Raw genomic sequence first — 18,030 nt, 5'->3', positions numbered from 1 at the left:
CTGATGTCCTGGTCCTGATGTATTCATCTTCACTTCTGCAACCAGTTCCCAGATTCCTTGCATCCACCTTTCCTGGCATGCCACCGTCATGGTCCATGACCAGCCCATGGGGGGCTGTGTGGGGCGCTTCGTGGTACAAGGCCTTCTTCTCGTCTGCAGTGCAAGTTTCTGGAAGATCCTTGTTTTTAATGTTCCGAGTTCCGAGTCTTGAATCCTGAGTCTTGAATCCTGTCCCAGTCTTCGGAGTTCCTTGCCTGCTTCTGTCCATGCTCAAGACTCTGCCAGAACCTACTCCACTCCAACGTAGTCTGCGACCAGCCACAGGTAGCTGTCTAGGGCGCGCCTCGGTGCAGGCCTCTACTGAATCTTTGACATGTTCCAGTCTCAAGTTCCACTACTTCGCCTGGAGTCTGCTTCGCGCTCAGCATGGTCCGCGACCAGCCATGGGCGGCTGTGTAGGGCACACTGCGATGCAGTTCTCACCCAGTACTTTCGTCTGAATCCTGAATGCTTGCCTGAGACCTTCTGAGTAAACTGAATCCTTGTCCGAGTCTTCTGAGTAACCTGAATCCTTGTCTGAGTCCTTCTGAGTATCCAAGTCCTTGTCTGAGTCCTTCCAAGTTCCAAGTCTTCATCTGAGTCCATCCAAGTTCCAAGTCTTCGTCTTGTTCCTGCCTTCAGCGCCCATCTGGCCTCACGCACACTCCATTCCCAAGATGCGGGTCTGAAAGGGCTTTCGAGTGGCCGGAGGACTACTCCTGAGACCAGCATTGCGTTGTTGGGTCTTCTTGGTGCGTGTGGGTCCAGTAGAGGGCTGATTCTGCATGGTTCCTGTTCTGAGTTCCTGGCTTTAGTTCCAGTCCTGCTTTGTTCCTGCTCCGTCCATGCTTGCATGCGCTCACCTCCCATGGTGTGGCTCGAGGCACCTCTCCGAGTCGTGCCATGGTTCAGGGGCTCATGCTCTACCATGAGCTAGTGGCCGAGCCCGTATCAGGATCTGTAGGTCATGGTCACAACAAATTGTACACAGTACTCAAGGTGCGGTCTCACCATGGAGTGATACAGAGACATTATGACATTTTCTGTTTTATTCACCATTCCCTTCCTAATAATTCCTAACATTCTGTTTGCTTTTTTGACTGCGCAGTACACTGAACCAACAATTTCAATGTATTATCCACTATGAAGTCTAGATCGCTTTCCTGAGTGGTAACTCCTAAGATAGAACCTATCATTGTGTAACTACAGCAAGGGTATTATACTCTACCCAAGACGGTAGAGTATAATAGAAGTAACTGACAAAAACTGTCTTGAATAACGAACAATATCCTGCAAGTTGCTGGGATATATCCTTTTCTCCACTCATCTATGCATGCTTTTGTAAAGAACAGAGTACATTCCTATGCATCTCTGCAACAACTAAGAAATAGTCTATGGATCCCAAATAGATTAAATTGTCTAGCTATTAGTCTTTATTTTTATAATATTTATATAAAATATAAACGTAACAGATCATAAAAATAATTCTTAGACTAACATTGTTTTCTTCATGTACTTTTTTGATGGTAAAGCAAAAGTAAAACTAAGAATTAAGTCAATGTGTCTTTTTGAGTGCACACACACACCAGGCTGATGCCAGAGGGATGTTTGTAATCTGGAAATAGGGAGGGTAATTTTCCAAGGCTTTTCTGTGGGTAAAAGAGTGCTTTACCTGCAAAGATAACCTGTTATAAAATTACCTGCCTGATAGGCACGTGTGTAGCCTGTATGCACGTACATTTACTCACAGCAAGCAGAGGTATTCCCCAGGTGGGGGCTGAAGAAGGGATTTGCACTTACAGTACATGCATAGTATTACTTTTTCAAAAGTATGCATGTAAATTTCTCTGAAAAAAAATGTAGCAGGTGTAATTGTGCACAGGTAGTTTTGGTGGGATAATTTTCAAAGGGGAGGTATATGCATATTTTCCCTTTGAAAAGTGGTATAAGTCGGGGCCGAGTCGCGGCATGCGGGGAGGGCCCCCCCGTTAACATGGCGCTTGCCGAGGGGAGGGCCCCCCCCGCCGGTTTTCCTTCCCCCCCCCCCCCCGATGGCGCTTACCTGCGGGACCGGGAGGCCGCGCAGCGACGCGAGGGCGGCACGGGACCGCAGAAGGGGCGCGATGGCAAGCGCGGCCCGGCAAGGCCGCCGCATCATCTGGCCGGGGGATGGGGGAGGAGCGTGATGACGTCAGCCTCGCGGATATCGCGAGGCTGAGGCCCCCTTTAAGCGGCAGCGAGCGCTGAGCCCGGTCTTTTTACCGGGACAGCGCTCGCAATCTTCAGATCGGGGATCTGCAGGCCGGAGGGCAAGGAGAGGGCCTGAATCGCGGCCGGACAGCGATCGGCGGCGCAAGGGCCCGAGCCCGGAGCTCAATCGCTACACAGGGGAAATAAAAAAAAAAAAAAAAAAAAAGAAACCCCGCGAACGGAGCGAAAGGTGGGCTTGCGGAGGCCAGTGGAAGACCCGGGGGAGACCTACAGTAGCGAGTGAGTCCGGGGACCACGCGGAGAGGACCGACCACGTGGGGAGGCAGGACACGAGCCCCGATTCCAGTGCTGTGAGTTTGGGCCAGCAGGAGCAGAGCACCAAGCAGCAGGAACCAGACGCTGTGGCCACGTGAGTAGGAGAGACGGAAGCAGAGAGGATACTTGGAGAAAGCAGCGAGAGGGCAGTCGGCAGCCGGTACAAGGACCCGGGACGGAGCCAGCAGTGACACAAGGACTCGGCCAGCGCCCCCTCCCCCCACCCCCCCCCGCGGACGGCAAACAGTGAGTACAACAGAAATAACAATAATAAAGCTAAAGGAGTTTCGTGTGTGGATTAATCACGAGCATGCCGGGCAGAGGAGCAGCAGGAGCACGGGGGGGAGCACGGCAGCGGCGGGCCGTGAAGCCACGCGGCAAGCAGGCGGACCCTGCCCTTGGCGAAGGGAAGGGCAGAGGGGGAGCCCCGAAGATCCCGAGACCGCCGAGCAGGAGCAAGAAGGGAGCAGGACAGACGGCGACGGCCCGGGGGGAGAAGAGTCGAGGCAGGCGGCAGCAGCATAACGCAGCCCCGGCGGGTCAGGTCAACCTCGGAGGTCCCACGCCACAGCGGGAAATGGGAACGGGCGGAGTGCCGCAGTGGGGGTGGCCCATGTGGACAGCGATGGGGGCAGGAGCCATGCCAGCGATGGGTGCAGGGGCCATGCCAGTGATGGGTGCATCGGGCCCATCCCCGGAACCATTGACCCAAGGCGGCCAGGGCGGAAACACATACAGCTCACAGCAATGGCAGCAACACATGTACCCCCCATGGTGGCAGGTACCACCGCCATGGTACGGCTCGGTAGTCGGCGGAGCGGCTGCTCCACAGGACAGTGACTCCGGAGCACAGAAATCGGCCGGGTCAGCGCAAACGCCCGGGAGGACGACCAAGAAGGGGCAACAACACGGAAAACGAATCGCGGTGCAGGACAAGAGCAGAGCGAAAGCGTCGGCAGGGATGGACATTGGCGAAGGCGCCTCAAGCTCAGACGAGGAGGGCGGGAGCCAAGCGCCAGAAACACAACCAGCAGTAGCGACGCAACCAGAGACAACAGTGAGAACAGGCGGTGGAGAACGGAACACGGAAGGACCAACAAAGAGAAAGGGTAATAAGAGAAGGAGGCCCGACAGCGAATCCTCCACTAGCTCGTCAGAGGACGAGACAGAGGGGAGTGGAGCGGAGGAAGGGTCCGCGGCGATGTCCCGAGAGATTTGCGCAGCAAAATCAGAAAAAGGGAGTACATCGATATCTTCTCCATTTTAGAGGGCAGGAAAGGGGCATCGGAGAGGAAGAGGAAGGGAAAGAAGAATGAGAAGAAAGGCGGGGAAGTTAAGGTGGCAAAGAATGTCATTAACTGGGCCAGAGCCTACCTCAGAATGATTAGCGTAATAGGAAGGGAGGACCCGTCCCAGTATGCGCCCATGCTTAACTACGCGGATGCGATACTCGAGGCCTATAAGGAATACCAAGGGTGGTGCTGGCTAAATTACGACGAGCAGTTTAGGGATAAGATGGAGGGTAATAGGGGCTTGTCATGGGGAACACAGGACGTGGGCCTGTGGTTACGGCAGATGACCAGTAAGGTACTCGATATAGGAGGATCCCACGCAGCGGGAAAGATAGGCATCGGAGCGGCAACGCCGGGGAGTAGTTCATGGGGCGACGGCGGGAATGCCAAGGTGTGGGGAGACGGTAGCAATAGCAAAGTCTGTTGGAGGTTTAACAAGGCGGGGGATGTACCTTTAATGACTGCAAATTTAAGCACATATGTTCCATCTGCGCCGCACCACACCCGGCGAGCAAATGCACCAGGAAGGGTCACTGGCCCGCGGGGAGTATTGGCGGAGGCGGAAAGCAATGAGGCGGTGGGGAAGGCATTCTCGCCGGTGAAATTGGCAATGATGGAAGAATGGCTGGCAGCATACCCCAAGCGGGAGGAGGCTGCCAGGCTTAGGGAGGGTTTTCGCGACGGCTTTAAGATACCGTTTCAAGGGCGCATCAGGAGCGCAAGTTTAGGGAATGCCGCCTCGGCAGGGAGACATGCGGATATTGTTCACCTGAAGGTTATGAAAGAAATTGAGATGGGCCGAATGGCAGGTCCATTCGTGGACCCGCCCTTCCGGGAGATGATTTTTTCACCATTGGCTGTAGTACCTAAGAAGGAACAAGGTGAATTTCGGCTAATCCAGAACCTCTCATACCCTCCAGGTGATTCGGTTAACGATCACCTGCCAGAGGCTGCATGTAAGGTACAATACACATCTTTCGATGCAGCCATTGCTCTGGTAAGGCGATGCGGGCAAGGGGCAATAATGGCCAAGGCGGACATAAAGTCCGCATTTCGGCTGCTGCCCGTGCATCCGGATAGTTTCCCGCTCCTGGGTTTTCATTTTAATGGCAGATATTATTTTGATAAATGTATGCCGATGGGGTGTTCCGTATCTTGCGCATATTTCGAAATGTTCAGCACATTTCTACATTGGGTATTACAAAGGCGGGCAGGGAACAGCAATGTGGTACATTACTTGGACGACTTTTTGTTCATAGGCCCGGTTAACAGGAACACTTGTGCGAAATTGCTAGCCACATTTCAGGACTTGGCACAAGAGTTCGGGGTCCCGTTGGCACAAGAAAAGACGGAGGGTCCAGCGACCACCTTGTCATTTTTGGGCATAGAGATAGACACCCAGGCCATGACGTCAAGATTACCAGTGGAGAAGGTGCGCAAGCTACGGAACATGCTTCGACAGACATTGGCATCCAGGAAGATCACCCTGAACAACATGCAATCCATAATCGGAAGTCTAAATTTTGCGACCCGAGTCATACCAATGGGGAGGGCTTTCCTGAGACGGTTAGCAGACGCGACAAAGGGAGTAAGGCGCCCGTACCACCATATCAGAATAACACAACCCATCAGGGCGGAAATGGCAATGTGGCTTCGTTTTCTAGACAATTTTAATGGCGTATCAATGTGGCAGGAAGAACCGGTTTCAAATCAGGACTTAGGTATATTCACGGATGCGTCCGGAGGTTGGGGCTTCGGGGCGTATTGGCAGGGCGCTTGGTGCGCGGCCCCATGGCCGCAGGGATGGAGGGATGGGGGTTTGGTGAAAAACATAACGTTCCTGGAGCTTTTCCCCATACTAGTAGCAATCACAGTGTGGGCGCACAAATTGCAAAATAAACGCATAGTTTTCTGGTGCGATAACATGGCAGTAGTGACGGTACTGAACAGGCAGGCATCCCACTGCACGCGCGTGGCAGATTTGCTTAGGGAGGTGGTGTTGCAGAGCTTGCAGTTGAATTTAACATTAAGGGCGAAGCACGTACCCGGTGTCCGGAATCAGGTGGCAGATGCGTTATCAAGGGCTAAGTGGGATCTTTTTCGCCAACAGGTGCCGGAGGCAGAGGCGGAGGGAGTCCCAATACCGGACCACCTATGGCAGATTGGAGCAAGGTCGGGCAGGGATTGCTGAGGGCGTCGGTGGCCCCGGCGACCTGGAAAGCGTACTGCAGGGGTTACGCTAGGGTGCAGGAGTTTCTCCAGGGGCAAGGTGGTACGGTAGGGATAGTGAGGGCGGAACAAGTGGTCCAATTCATAGCATGGGCAAAGGAGTCGGGTTGGTCCAGAGGGGCCACGATAAACCACTTGGCGGGCTTTGCCTTCTTTACGAAGGCACAGGGCTTAGGGGACCCGCTAAGTTTCTTCATAGTGAAAAAGTTATTGACAGGCTGGGCGAGGGAGGTGTCATGGAAAGGGGATAAAAGGAGACCCATAACGCACGAGGTATTGGTAAAAATGTGGCATGCGGTTCAGCAGGTGTGCACCGAGCCATTGGAGGCAGCATTGTTTAGGGCGGCCTTCTGTACGGCATTCTTCGCCGCCTTAAGGGTGAGCGAGCTGGTGGCACCATCCAAGAATGATGCTGGTAATAACGGCCTATTATATAGCAACGTGCAGGTGCACGAACGGTCTGTCAGGCTTCGGATACACAAATCCAAGACCGATCAGAAGGCGAGAGATGTGGATATACAGCTGGTGAAGGCGGGGGCGCAGGTAACCTGTCCGGTAAGGAACATAAGAAATTACGTGCGCGCCAGGCCTAAGGGGGGGGACCACTTTCTGGTCCACAGGGATGGAGTGCCGCTGACCAAGTATCAGTTTACAGCGGTGTTACGCCTGGTATTAGAACGCATAGGTTTGGATCCGAGGGAATATGGAACTCATTCGTTCCGGATCGGGGTGGCGACTAGCGCGGCGCAAGCGGGGTTGCCGATTGAAACCATTCAGAAAATTGGGCGATGGCAATCCGCAATAGTTAAGAGATACGTGAGGCCGGATTCTGTGCAATCAGGGAACTAATTCTGTTAATTTCACCCGCAGATGCATGGAGCCAGTTGAAGGTAGCATGGATAGTGGGACACTCCTTCGTGAGATGGGCAGCCAAGCGGGCGCAGGAAAGGACATATGGCATACATTTGGGCCTGGCCCCGAAAGGGGTTAGGCTAAAATGGATGGGGAGGTCAGGGATGAAGTGGGCCCAGCTGTTGACAGAGCTGCATCGCAACTTGGGACTGTTGCGTCAACCGGACGCGATAGTCATACACCTGGGGGGAAACGATATGGGGGACCATACAGCCAAACAGTTAATCGACAGGATAAAAGGTGATTTAGCAGCGATCAAAGAAATGGCGCCAGGAGCTATTCTCATATGGTCGGACATCATACCAAGGATAAAATGGCAGGGCAGCAAGCTATGGGGAAGGGGCAGAAAGAAAATTAATAGACAGGTGGGGTTATGGGCTCAGCAAAATGGCATACATCCAATTAGGCACGAATGGGCAGACGAGCCATGCGCGGGCTTATATCGGACAGATCAGATACACCTGTCTGACATTGGCTACGATATCTTTAACAACGCCATACAGGAAGCGTTAGAGCGGGTTTTGGTGTGAGATAGGGGAAGTTTGGGTGGGCCGCAGCAATGGGGGGGGCCCGGGACAAGTTGGCACTGTCCCGGGCTGGTGGCGGGGGTACCCGAGCCGGAAGGTGGAGGGGGACTTCGAGGACAAGGTCGGGGCGGACCGGAAGTCCTCGGGAAAGAAAAGGGGCGTGTGTTGGGCGTGGGCAGCCCGGAGGAATGGCCCCCTGGCTATGGCACGGCGGGGGGCCGAAAGATGGTGGCGGACTGGCTTAACACGGCGGACGCCTGTTTGGAAGCCCGGATTACATGATCGGTGAACACTGACGGCTCGGGTGCCGGAAATTATAATATGTTAATTTGTGTTAATGAAATTAATAAATGCTGCGGCCTTGTTTTCACCAAAACGGAGTTTGTGTAATATATTGGGGTCCGGTAAAACGGACGGGGGAGGCAGGGGGACGGACACGGAAGTGCAAGCTGCCCATGTTAATTAACTTGTGCATATATATGATTTGCAATGTATGCAGCTGTTATAAAATTACTCCAACATACAAAGATATTATGGCATACCACACAACAATAGTGAAACTCTAATATTATGTATTGGAAAATAGTAAAAACTACTGTTGGTAATTCTGCATGTTAAAATGCTAGCAGTCATGTATGCCAAGTTATCTGCTATTTTGGTAGAATCTTGTGCATGAAAGTCAGATCTTGGATGGACAGGCTTATTTCTTTCCTGATGAAATGTGCTCTGCATATAACTTTATCAAATCTTCTTTTTTTTATAGGTGACAAGAGGGATGTTGTGTTTCTAATTGATGGCTCCAAGAATGCTGGCCCTGAGTTCAGTTATATCCGAGATTTAATCAGAAAGATAGTTGAAAACCTGGATGTGAGTTTTGAAAACACACGCGTATCTGTGGTTCAGTTCAGTGAGGATCCCAAAGTTGAGTTTCTGCTGAATACTCACTCTACAAAGGACGATGTGCAGAGTGCAGTGAGGAAAATAGTTCCCATAGGTGGGAGAGTGGTGAACACAGGGAAAGCTCTTGATTATGTTTCAAAGAATATCTTCACCAGGCCATCTGGAAGCAGGATTGAGGATGGCGTACCTCAGTTTTTAATCCTTCTCAGTTCTGGGACATCTGATGATGATGTAGATGAGTTTGCAAGCCAAATAAAACAAATTGGTGTAGCTCCCTTCATGGTTGGGAAAAATGTTGACTCTGAGGAAACCAGAAAGATTTCTCTGAATCCAGAGTATGCATTTTCAGTGTCAAGCTTCCAGGAACTTCCAGTCATCCAGCAGCAGCTGCTGACCCCCATATCGACTTTGTCTACTCAACAGATTCAGACAATTCTGGCAACAACAACAGAAGATAGTCTTAGTGAGTATGCTGTGATAAACACAATTGCTTTGTTAAACCAAATAATTCAAGATTCCAGATAATAGAACCAAGGGTCTTCTTATAAAACTAAGGGACCTGTGTAATAAACATTTTTCCCATAGATACAAAATGGGAAAACCCTTTAATACATTTGTATTTTTAAAAATTGTACATATATTGGATTTATTATTTTCTTAGGGGTTCTACTCCTTTTGAATTTTGTTTATTTTTGCTTTGATGTTAAATAAAATACTTTTTTTTGAGATAAATGAATTCTGGAAAAGCACACAGGACAGCTTTGAATTACATATGGATATGTAAGATCCGTTTAATTCTACACTACCTCCTACAATAGACCATGGAGGATTCAATTAAACTTAGATGAGATGTGTTGCTTCTAAAGGAAAAATAATTTATTGATGAGATCAAATATTATTTACCATATCACACTAGCCTTTCAGTTTACTCGTATCACTGTACCTCTATTGGATTTGATACTTGTAGCTTGTTGTGAGTTTTTGATGAAAACTCAAGGTTTAGAGTGATTCTGGTATTCTATATTTTTCTCACCCACCTCAGTCAGCAAGTTAATGTGATTAGATGATGACAGAAATCCTACAATATTTGCCAATAAACACATGCAGGTGAATTTTCAAAGCATTTATGCATGTAAATATACCATATTATCGTAGCAATTTTCAAAACCATTTACCTGTGTTAAGTACACCTAGACAATAACTTTTAAACAAGCACACGAGCGCACTTGTGCACGTTTCGTCGACCTGCCCAGGGATGTGTCCATTTTATAACATACGCACGTATATGCATGCATGTTATAAAATAGCCTGAAAGCAAGCACATGCGTGCACAATTTTAAGTGGACACACGCCTATGCGTGCAAATGCCGCTTCTATCGCGTAAGTGTGTGTGTGGGGGGGGATTTTAAATAGACACACGCGCTGACACCGTTACCAGTTTCCTCAAATCGTTCCCAGTTCACACACGTAAGGGATAGGACTTCCAAACCCCCCCCCCTAGTTTAATAGCCTCCCTTCTCACCTGATAGCTCCAACCTTTAAAATCCCACTGATCTACCTAAAAATGTTTTTGTTTTACAATTTACAAATCATCTATAGCAGAGGTAAAGTTACACTGCAGGGGGACCCCAGCGCACCGCTGTATGCATAAGGAGTCAGGCGCTAATTTCAATGTGAAATCCAGGAACGCCCATGCCCTGCTCAGACCACGCCCGCCCCACCCCCCACTTTTCATTTGTGTGCATAGCGGCAAATATGTGCAAACTTTAAAATCCACTTAGATTGCGCTGGGCAGACTTATGTGCATATCTCCAAGTTTTGGCATGCGACAGGCTTTTAAAATTCACCTCTTAATGTGGGTAATTCAATGGCATATGTTGTCACAATTTTCAAAAGTCCTCTTTCATGGGTAAAGTGAATTTACACATGTAAAACCCAGTTTGAGGTGTGTAAATGCTTTTGAAAATCGGGCCCACAATGAGATCATCCAAACTGAACTCATGATTACTTAAATATACAGGGGTAGATATTCAAAAGCCATTTAGACGGATAACCAAAGAGTTATCCATTCAAATGGCTTACCCACAATATTCAGTGACTTATCTGGCTAAATTGTAGTCTGATAACTGTTTATCTGACTAGAATTTAGCCGGATATGTTGGGGGCATTCCTGGGATGGGCAGTAGGCATTCCAGCTAACCAGCTAACTCTGGCAGTGTTGCAGGCAGGTCTAAAATTAGTCAGATATACTTATCCGGTGAACTTTTAAGTTAGCCAGGTGCTTTCACGTCACTGAATATCCCAGTAAAATTAGCCGGGTAAGTGAATCTGGCTAACTTGTCTAGCCTCTCAGCGGCTGAATATGGATCCCACAAATAAAAAACAAACAGCGAGGAGAACTTTTATGTTTCTCAGTATCCAGGTACTTTGGTATACAGGTTCCTAAGGATTATCAAATTTTTTGTCATCCAGCCCTTCAAACCATACTGCACTGGGGAGGAAGGAAGGGGACTTACTAGGGTTGAGTGACCCAACAGTTTAGATATGGAGTGTCAGAATCTGGTCAGAGAGTGCCAAGACCAAGATTAAGTTAGAAGATAAGCAAAATATCTCATTTGACTAATGTAAAGGCCCCTCAAAAATAAGGAGGAAAAAGGGCCTGTATGCATGCAGATTCTCATTCCCATCCTCCTCTCCACTGCTGGAAATGCAGTGAATTTCAGACAGAGTGCATGGGTAAAACTGTATGTGCTTACTCTGCGTGTATTCTTTTATCCATATAGAGGCCAGGCAATTTTCCAAGGCATGTTTTATGTATGTACACATCTTCACTTGTGGGAAATGCACAAAAATGACTATCTTTGCATCCAATATGAAAATTATTATATTGTATATCTGCTTTAATTAGGGAAATCAGTTTTCAACAGTCTGCATAAGTCAGTTCATATGCATGTAAGTTGGCGCTTGGAAAGTTACAGCAGAAGCTATACAGTTTATAAAATAGCGTGTACCTTTGTCCCAAAAGTATGGCCATATAGTTCAATATATAGAGGTAAATTTTAAGACCCATGTGTGGGCGCACATGTGCATGTGTTTGCCGGGGTGCACACATGGAAGCGGCGATTTTATAACATGCGGGCATGTATACGTGCGCGTTATAAAATCGGCTATACACGCGTACACGTGTGCTTGATTTTATATTGATGCACACATCTGCAAGCAAATGGCGACTTGAGGGCGTAAGTGGGGGGAATTCTAGTAGATGTGCGCACCAACACAATGACCTGTTTCCCCAGTTCATTCCCAGTTCGCCTCAGTAAAAGAGAGGACTTCTTAAAGCCCCTAACTTGCCTCTCTTTTACCCTATTAGCCCTGACCCTAAAAAAAGTCTGCTGCCAAGCCTAAGATTTTTTTGTTATATGATTTAAGTGCTGTCCAGAGCAGAGGTAAAGTTATGCTGTGGGGAGACCACGGTGCATGCTTGTGCACATAAATGACTTATGCGCTGACTTCATTTTAAGGACTCGGCCTGCCCACACCATGCCCCTTTTGGGATATTTGGGATTTGTGTGCATAGCGGGAGATATGCACGTACCCGCGCATGTTTTAAATCTGAGTCACGCATGTATCTCTCACTGGCCTGTGCATGCTCGCCCTCCTCTCGTGACTGGTCCCAAGCCCGACAGTGATCTGTACTAGGTGGCAGCAGCAAATCATGAAGGTCAGCGCAGGTCGTGTGAGCCAGTACAAGCTCAAAGACGCTGCAGTGGCCCTTGCACCCACCTCATACAGTGCTTCCTGTTACCACATAGACTCAAGCAAGCACAAGGCCTGTGAACGTGTTCTGGCTCACACATTCTGCACTAATTTATACTAACAATGCTGCTACTGCTGCCAATTGAGGTACTTGTGACCTCCAGCTGAAGGTTTTGTGACCCCCATTTTAGAAGCCCTGACCTACATACTGTCCCGGGACAGACTCCTCTAAATTCAGCTAAAAGTATGAATGTAGATGAAAAACATGCTTACTTGTACCATTGAGGAAAGACAATTTCAGGTCAGCTATGAACCAATGCACTCTTTTTCTCTGTTGATTAGTTTCGTCGAGTTTCTAATTCATAGGTAATATTTCAGAGTTTTACTTGGATTCGCTGCTTGAGGCCAGTGTATTTTTCTTAACATGGGTACATGAGTGGCGATGTACAAAATTGATTTTTTTAAAAATGCAAGCAGAATTTGTACATCTATTCTTTGAATCAACAGAAACAAGCTACAGAAATGTGGCTGAAATACATGGATTGATTTCTCCTTTCTGCTATATAACTGATGTCTTCATATGTATTTTTTGTCATCTTTTTCTCACCCCATCTATTACTTTTTATAGGTCCTGATGGTGAAAAACAGGACATTGTCTTTCTCATTGACAGCTCTGACAATGTTGGGCCGACCGGACTCCCTCACATACGTGACTTCATATTAAAGGTTGTTCAAAATTTAGATGTGGGACAAAATCGAGTGAGGATTGGAATACTCCAGTTTAGCAATGATGTCTTCCCAGAATTCCTACTGAATGCCTACAAAACCAAGTCTGATGTGCTGCAACATATAAGGCGACTCCGCTTTAAGGGAGGGTCCCCGCTAAACACTGGAAAAGCTCTGGACCATGCAGCCAAGAACTTTTTTGTTAAGTCTGCTGGAAGCAGAATAGAAGAAGGAGTCCCTCAGCAATTGGTGCTGCTCATGGGAGGCAGGTCTCAGGATGATGTCAGCAGATCTGCTCAGATCTTGAGAGATGCTGGAATCAGAAGTCTGGGAGTAGGAGCAAAGAATGCAGACAGAACCCAAGTGGAGTCAATTACTTCTGATCCTCAACTTTCATTCATAATCAGAGATTTCAAAGATCTTCCAGTCATGGAGAGCATACTTATAAGAGCAATTGAGAAGTCTCAGGATATCACACCAGAATCTCCGTTGACACCATCTGTTGGTCAGTATTCTTCCTTTGGAAAAACAAAAGTAGCATTGATATATTATGTGCTTTTTTGAAAGGAAACTTTGTCTAGGAACACTCAGTGTGGAAAAGTTTTTTGTAGGTTTTATCTGAACATATGATCAATAAATATAGGAGTCTTAACTTGCTGCACCTCATCCTGTTTAACCTGTTTAACCTTTGCTGTGCCATTCCTCAGCTGAGATTACTGACCTCTAGTACTCATATTTCTGAAAATGTACCTCATTTGTGAAATATTATATCCCCTTCTAGTCCAACACACACACAGCTCTGCCAATATACTTCAGTCCTGATCTGCAAACACCACTTATAGTTTTATTCCAGTTCTAAATTCCCAATACACAGCTTGAATGAGCAGTTCAGTTCTGAACTGGAATACCCCCTGCTATTCCAATGACAAAGGCATTATTTTTCCAAAGCACCTTAATCCTAACCTGAATTACCCCCTGATATTTCTGTTTTGAGGGCTAATGCATAATGTACCTGAAAGCTGTTCTAATCTGCAGTACCTGGTACTGTTCTAGCAGAATGCCAGTCATAATTAACCAGCTGTGATTTATTTATTTTTTTATTTATTTAAAAGCTTTTATATACCGAAGATCATTTACAAGTACATATCACTTCAGTTTACAGATAACCAGAATTAGAAATACCATGGGCATGGTGTACATGGAACAATGAACATTAAGCAAATAATACAAATATAAATTATATAATAATAGTAATTAGGGATGTGAATTGTTTTTTGACGATTTAAAATATCGTCCGATATATTTTAAATCGTCAAAAATCGTTAGGGCCATGATACAATACCAATTCCCCCGATTTATCGTTAAAAAATCGTAAATCGGGGGAAGTGGGAGGGCAGGAACTTACTTACTTGCCCTAAACCAATGGCAGGAAAACCGGCACACTAAAACCCCCTAAAACTCACCCCCGACCCTTTAAATTAAATCCCCCACCCTCCCGAACCCCCCCCCCCAAATGCCTTAAATTACATGGGGGTCCAGCGGCGGTCCGGAACGGGCTCCTGCAATTGAATTGTGTTGTCCTCAGCCGGCGCCATTTTGCAAAATGGCGGCCGCAAAATGGCGGCGGCCATAGACCAACACGATTCGACTGCAGGAGGTCGTTCCAGACCCCCGCTGGACTTTTGGCAAGTCTTGTGGGGGTCAGGAGGCCCCCCCAAGCTGGCCAAAAGTCCCTGGGGGTACAGCGGGGGTCCGGAAAACGATCTCCTGCCGCGAATCGTTTTCTGTACAGAAAACGATCTCCTGCCGCGAATCGTTTTCTGTACAGAAAACGATTCGCGGCAGAAGATCATTTTCCGGACCCCGCTGGACCCCCAGGGACTTTTGGCCAGCTTGGGGGGGCCTCCTGACCCCACAAGACTTGCCAAAAGTCCAGCGGGGGTCCGGAACGACCTCCTGCAGTCGAATCGTGTTGGTCTATGGCCGCCGCCATTTTGCGGCCGCCATTTTGCAAAATGGCGCCGGCTGAAGACAACACAATTCAATTGCAGGAGCCCGTTCCGGACCACCGCTGGACCCCCAGGTAATTTAAGGCATTTGGGGGGGGGGTTCGGGAGGGTGGGGGATTTAATTTAAAGGGTCGGGGGTGGGTTTTAGGGGGTTTTAGTGTGCCAGTTTTCCTGCCATTGGTTTAGGGCAAGTAAGTACTTCCCTCCCAAAGTTGATGAAGTATTAAGGCATTTGGGGTGGGGGATTTAATTTAATGGGTCAGGGGTGGGTTTTAGGGGGTTTTAGTGTGCCGGCTCACGATTTTAACGATTTTCACGATATTTTAAACACCCAAACGGCAACAATACGATTCCCTCCCCCTCCCAGCCGAAATCGATCGTTAAGACGATCGAGGACACGATTCACATCTCTAATAGTAATAATGTTAATAAAAATAATAATAATAATAAAAATAAAATAAAAATCAATAAACTGTGAGCATGCAACAAACAGGGTAGACATTGAGTATGTGGTGCATGAAGAATTATGCATGGAGAACATTAAATATGTATGTTACAGTTAAGGTAGCATATAACTTTATTTTTAGCTTGGGAACTTTAGGTGAAGGCCTCCGTGATTAGCCAGGTCTTCAACTTTTTCTTGAAAGTCCGTAAGCAAGGTTCAAGGCGAAGGTCCGATGGTAGATTGTTCCAGTGAGTAGGACCAGCTATTGAGAAGGTGCGTTTTTTCATTGGGGCCTTGGTAGGGGGTACATAAAGGGTACCTTGGTACGTTGTTCTAATTGGTCTGGATGCTGAGTGAAATCGGAGAGGGCAGTTTAATTCGAGTGTGGTTTGTGAGTAGATGGTTTTGTGTGTTATGGTTAACACTTTGTATAGAATTCTAGACTTGATGGGGAGCCAGTGTAGGCTCTTAAGTATAGGAGTGATGTGTTCACTTCTACTGTTCTTGGTTAGGATCCTGGCTGCTGAATTCTGTAGCATTTGTAGTGGCTTTGTGGTGACCGCTGGAAGACTGATTAGCATGGAATTGCAGTAATCAATTTTGGAAAATAAGATAGCTTGGAGCACTGTGCGGAAGTCATGGAGATGGAGAAGAGGTTTCAAGTTTTTTAATATATGTAGTTTGTGAAAGCATTCTTTTGTTGTGTTGTTGACAAATTTTTTTAAGTTCAGCCGGTTGTCTATGGTTACTCCAAGATCTCTTACGTGTGTGGTTAAGGTCATTTGAGTTGAAGGGGAGTTTTCATCCTGAGTGATGAGCAAAAGTTCAGTTTTTGAAGTGTTGAGCACTAGATTCAGACTGGTGAGAAGTGTGTTTATGGATTGTAGGCAGTTGTTCCAAAAATTCAAAGTTTTTGTTATTGATTCTGAGACTGGTAGCAGAATCTGGATGTCATCGGCATAAATACAATGCGTAACCTTTAGGTTAGTGAGAAGTTGACAGAGGGGTAGAAGATAGATGTTAAATAGAGTAGGGGATAAAGAGGAGCCTTGAGGGACTCCGAGAGTGGCTTTGACTGGGTGCGACTCTTTATTATTTATTCTAACCTTGAATATTCTGTTATTGAGGAATGACTTGAACTGACGACTTGATATTTTGGTGTACATGAACAGAAGGAAAAGGATGCATCACATCAAATTATTTCTTAACTCCTTTGAGGCCAATATTGAGCAGGGAGACAAATATAAAGTAACCTGGGTAAATGTAGCCAAGATAGTCAGTGGGAAACACATTCTGCTGAACACACTGGGTGAAGTTTAAAATTATTTGGGTAAGTTTAGACCTCCTTTCAACCCAAAGAGACCTATCCAGTGAAACATAAGCCCTGACTAAGTTTAATTCCTGGCTCTGGGATGCTTCTGCTCCATCTCTTCTTTTATGTGGGTTTTTAATTGGGTGATGACTTATCTGGCTAAAACTTACCAGTTTAGTGAGGCAGTAAATTCAAAATGTGGGGTTTGTCAGGATAAGTCATAAACTTAACCAGACAAAGCCCTTTGTATGTGAACTTTTATTTACTGTGTTTAAATAGATCCTTTTTACATTCTATGCATCAATTGAAAAAGCACAAATAGACAGAAATACGTGAGAACATACAGCATTCCACAGTATATTTACTGTAAGAATGCCTAAATTGTAAGCAAAATGTTGCCATTTAATGATTTATATGAAAGTGAAACAATGTATGTTATTAGTGGCATTTATTTAACTGATCAGCGCAAAGAATGGTGGTCTCCATTTTCATCTATTTGAATGTGTAGAATTAAGAGTCACTGACCTGATGAAGATAATTTTCAAAAGAAAAGAAGTCTCAAAAGCTAGTCACAGGTATATTAAGTTAGTCCAATAAAAATGTATCGCCTGCAACTTGCTTGCTAAACCTTTATTTGATGTATAATCCACCTGTTAAAAAAATATTCAAAGCAGAAAACAAATTAGAATATAAAAAAACAAGAGGTAACATGAAATAAAACTATAATACTAATTAACAAACACAAGAATAAGACCCAATGAGACTATGTATTAACTTTCCATAAAATAATAACAAAAATGTTTTAAGCCATCATTAATAAAAACAAACACAAAAAAATAAAAGTAAAACAGAATCAGTTAGAAGCCAATGAATCTCCCAAAACTCTCTAATTGCCATCCATAATTAAACAAACTGCATTATTTTTGAATGAACTGAAGTTTATGGATAGGGGTTTTTTGTTTTTTTCTTTTTTGGCAAATCAAGGTACAGAGAATTATAGCACTCAGTGTGTGAAAGCGCCAGTGCATAGCTAATAATTTTTAGATCAGAATTCAGAAGATATGGGCTTAATGGCCATACCATATCAGTTTTTTATGCATACTACTTGAGACTGAAGTAATATTGGCTTCTGAATTTAATTCAGATTCCGATATAACTTCCAGACTCCTGATTTGATTTTTCAGAGTGAAAGTTAAACCATCCAGCACTTACTGGATATTGAAATATCCAGCTCAGGTTTTACTTATGCATAGCACCCCTTTCTTAGTAGGGTTCAAAAAACGTTTATTGGATCTCAGCCAATCTTCATGAGTAAGGGGAGGAGTTTCAATAACTGAATAGTTGGTATGAATGGGCA

The 18,030-nt window shown here is 46.2% G+C and overlaps 1 protein-coding gene across 5 annotated transcripts in view; it reads left to right on the top strand.

Annotated features, from left to right (window-relative positions):
* Positions 1 to 18,030, top strand: part of COL6A3 (collagen type VI alpha 3 chain) — a 385,613-nt gene that overhangs the window by 138,492 nt on the left and 229,091 nt on the right. For all 5 annotated transcript variants that reach the window (XM_029606488.1, XM_029606487.1, XM_029606489.1 and 2 more), the window contains 2 exons: positions 8,289 to 8,888; positions 12,810 to 13,412. In XM_029606488.1, the coding sequence (XP_029462348.1) occupies positions 8,289 to 8,888; positions 12,810 to 13,412 (1,203 nt within the window). The remainder of the gene's footprint in view (positions 1 to 8,288; positions 8,889 to 12,809; positions 13,413 to 18,030) is intronic.

Source organism: Rhinatrema bivittatum, chromosome 6 (assembly GCF_901001135.1).
Source record: "Rhinatrema bivittatum chromosome 6, aRhiBiv1.1, whole genome shotgun sequence".
Lineage (NCBI taxonomy): Eukaryota > Metazoa > Chordata > Amphibia > Gymnophiona > Rhinatrematidae > Rhinatrema > Rhinatrema bivittatum.
Note: the sequence above shows the minus strand (reverse complement) of the source record. Positions and strands in the feature narration are given on the sequence as shown.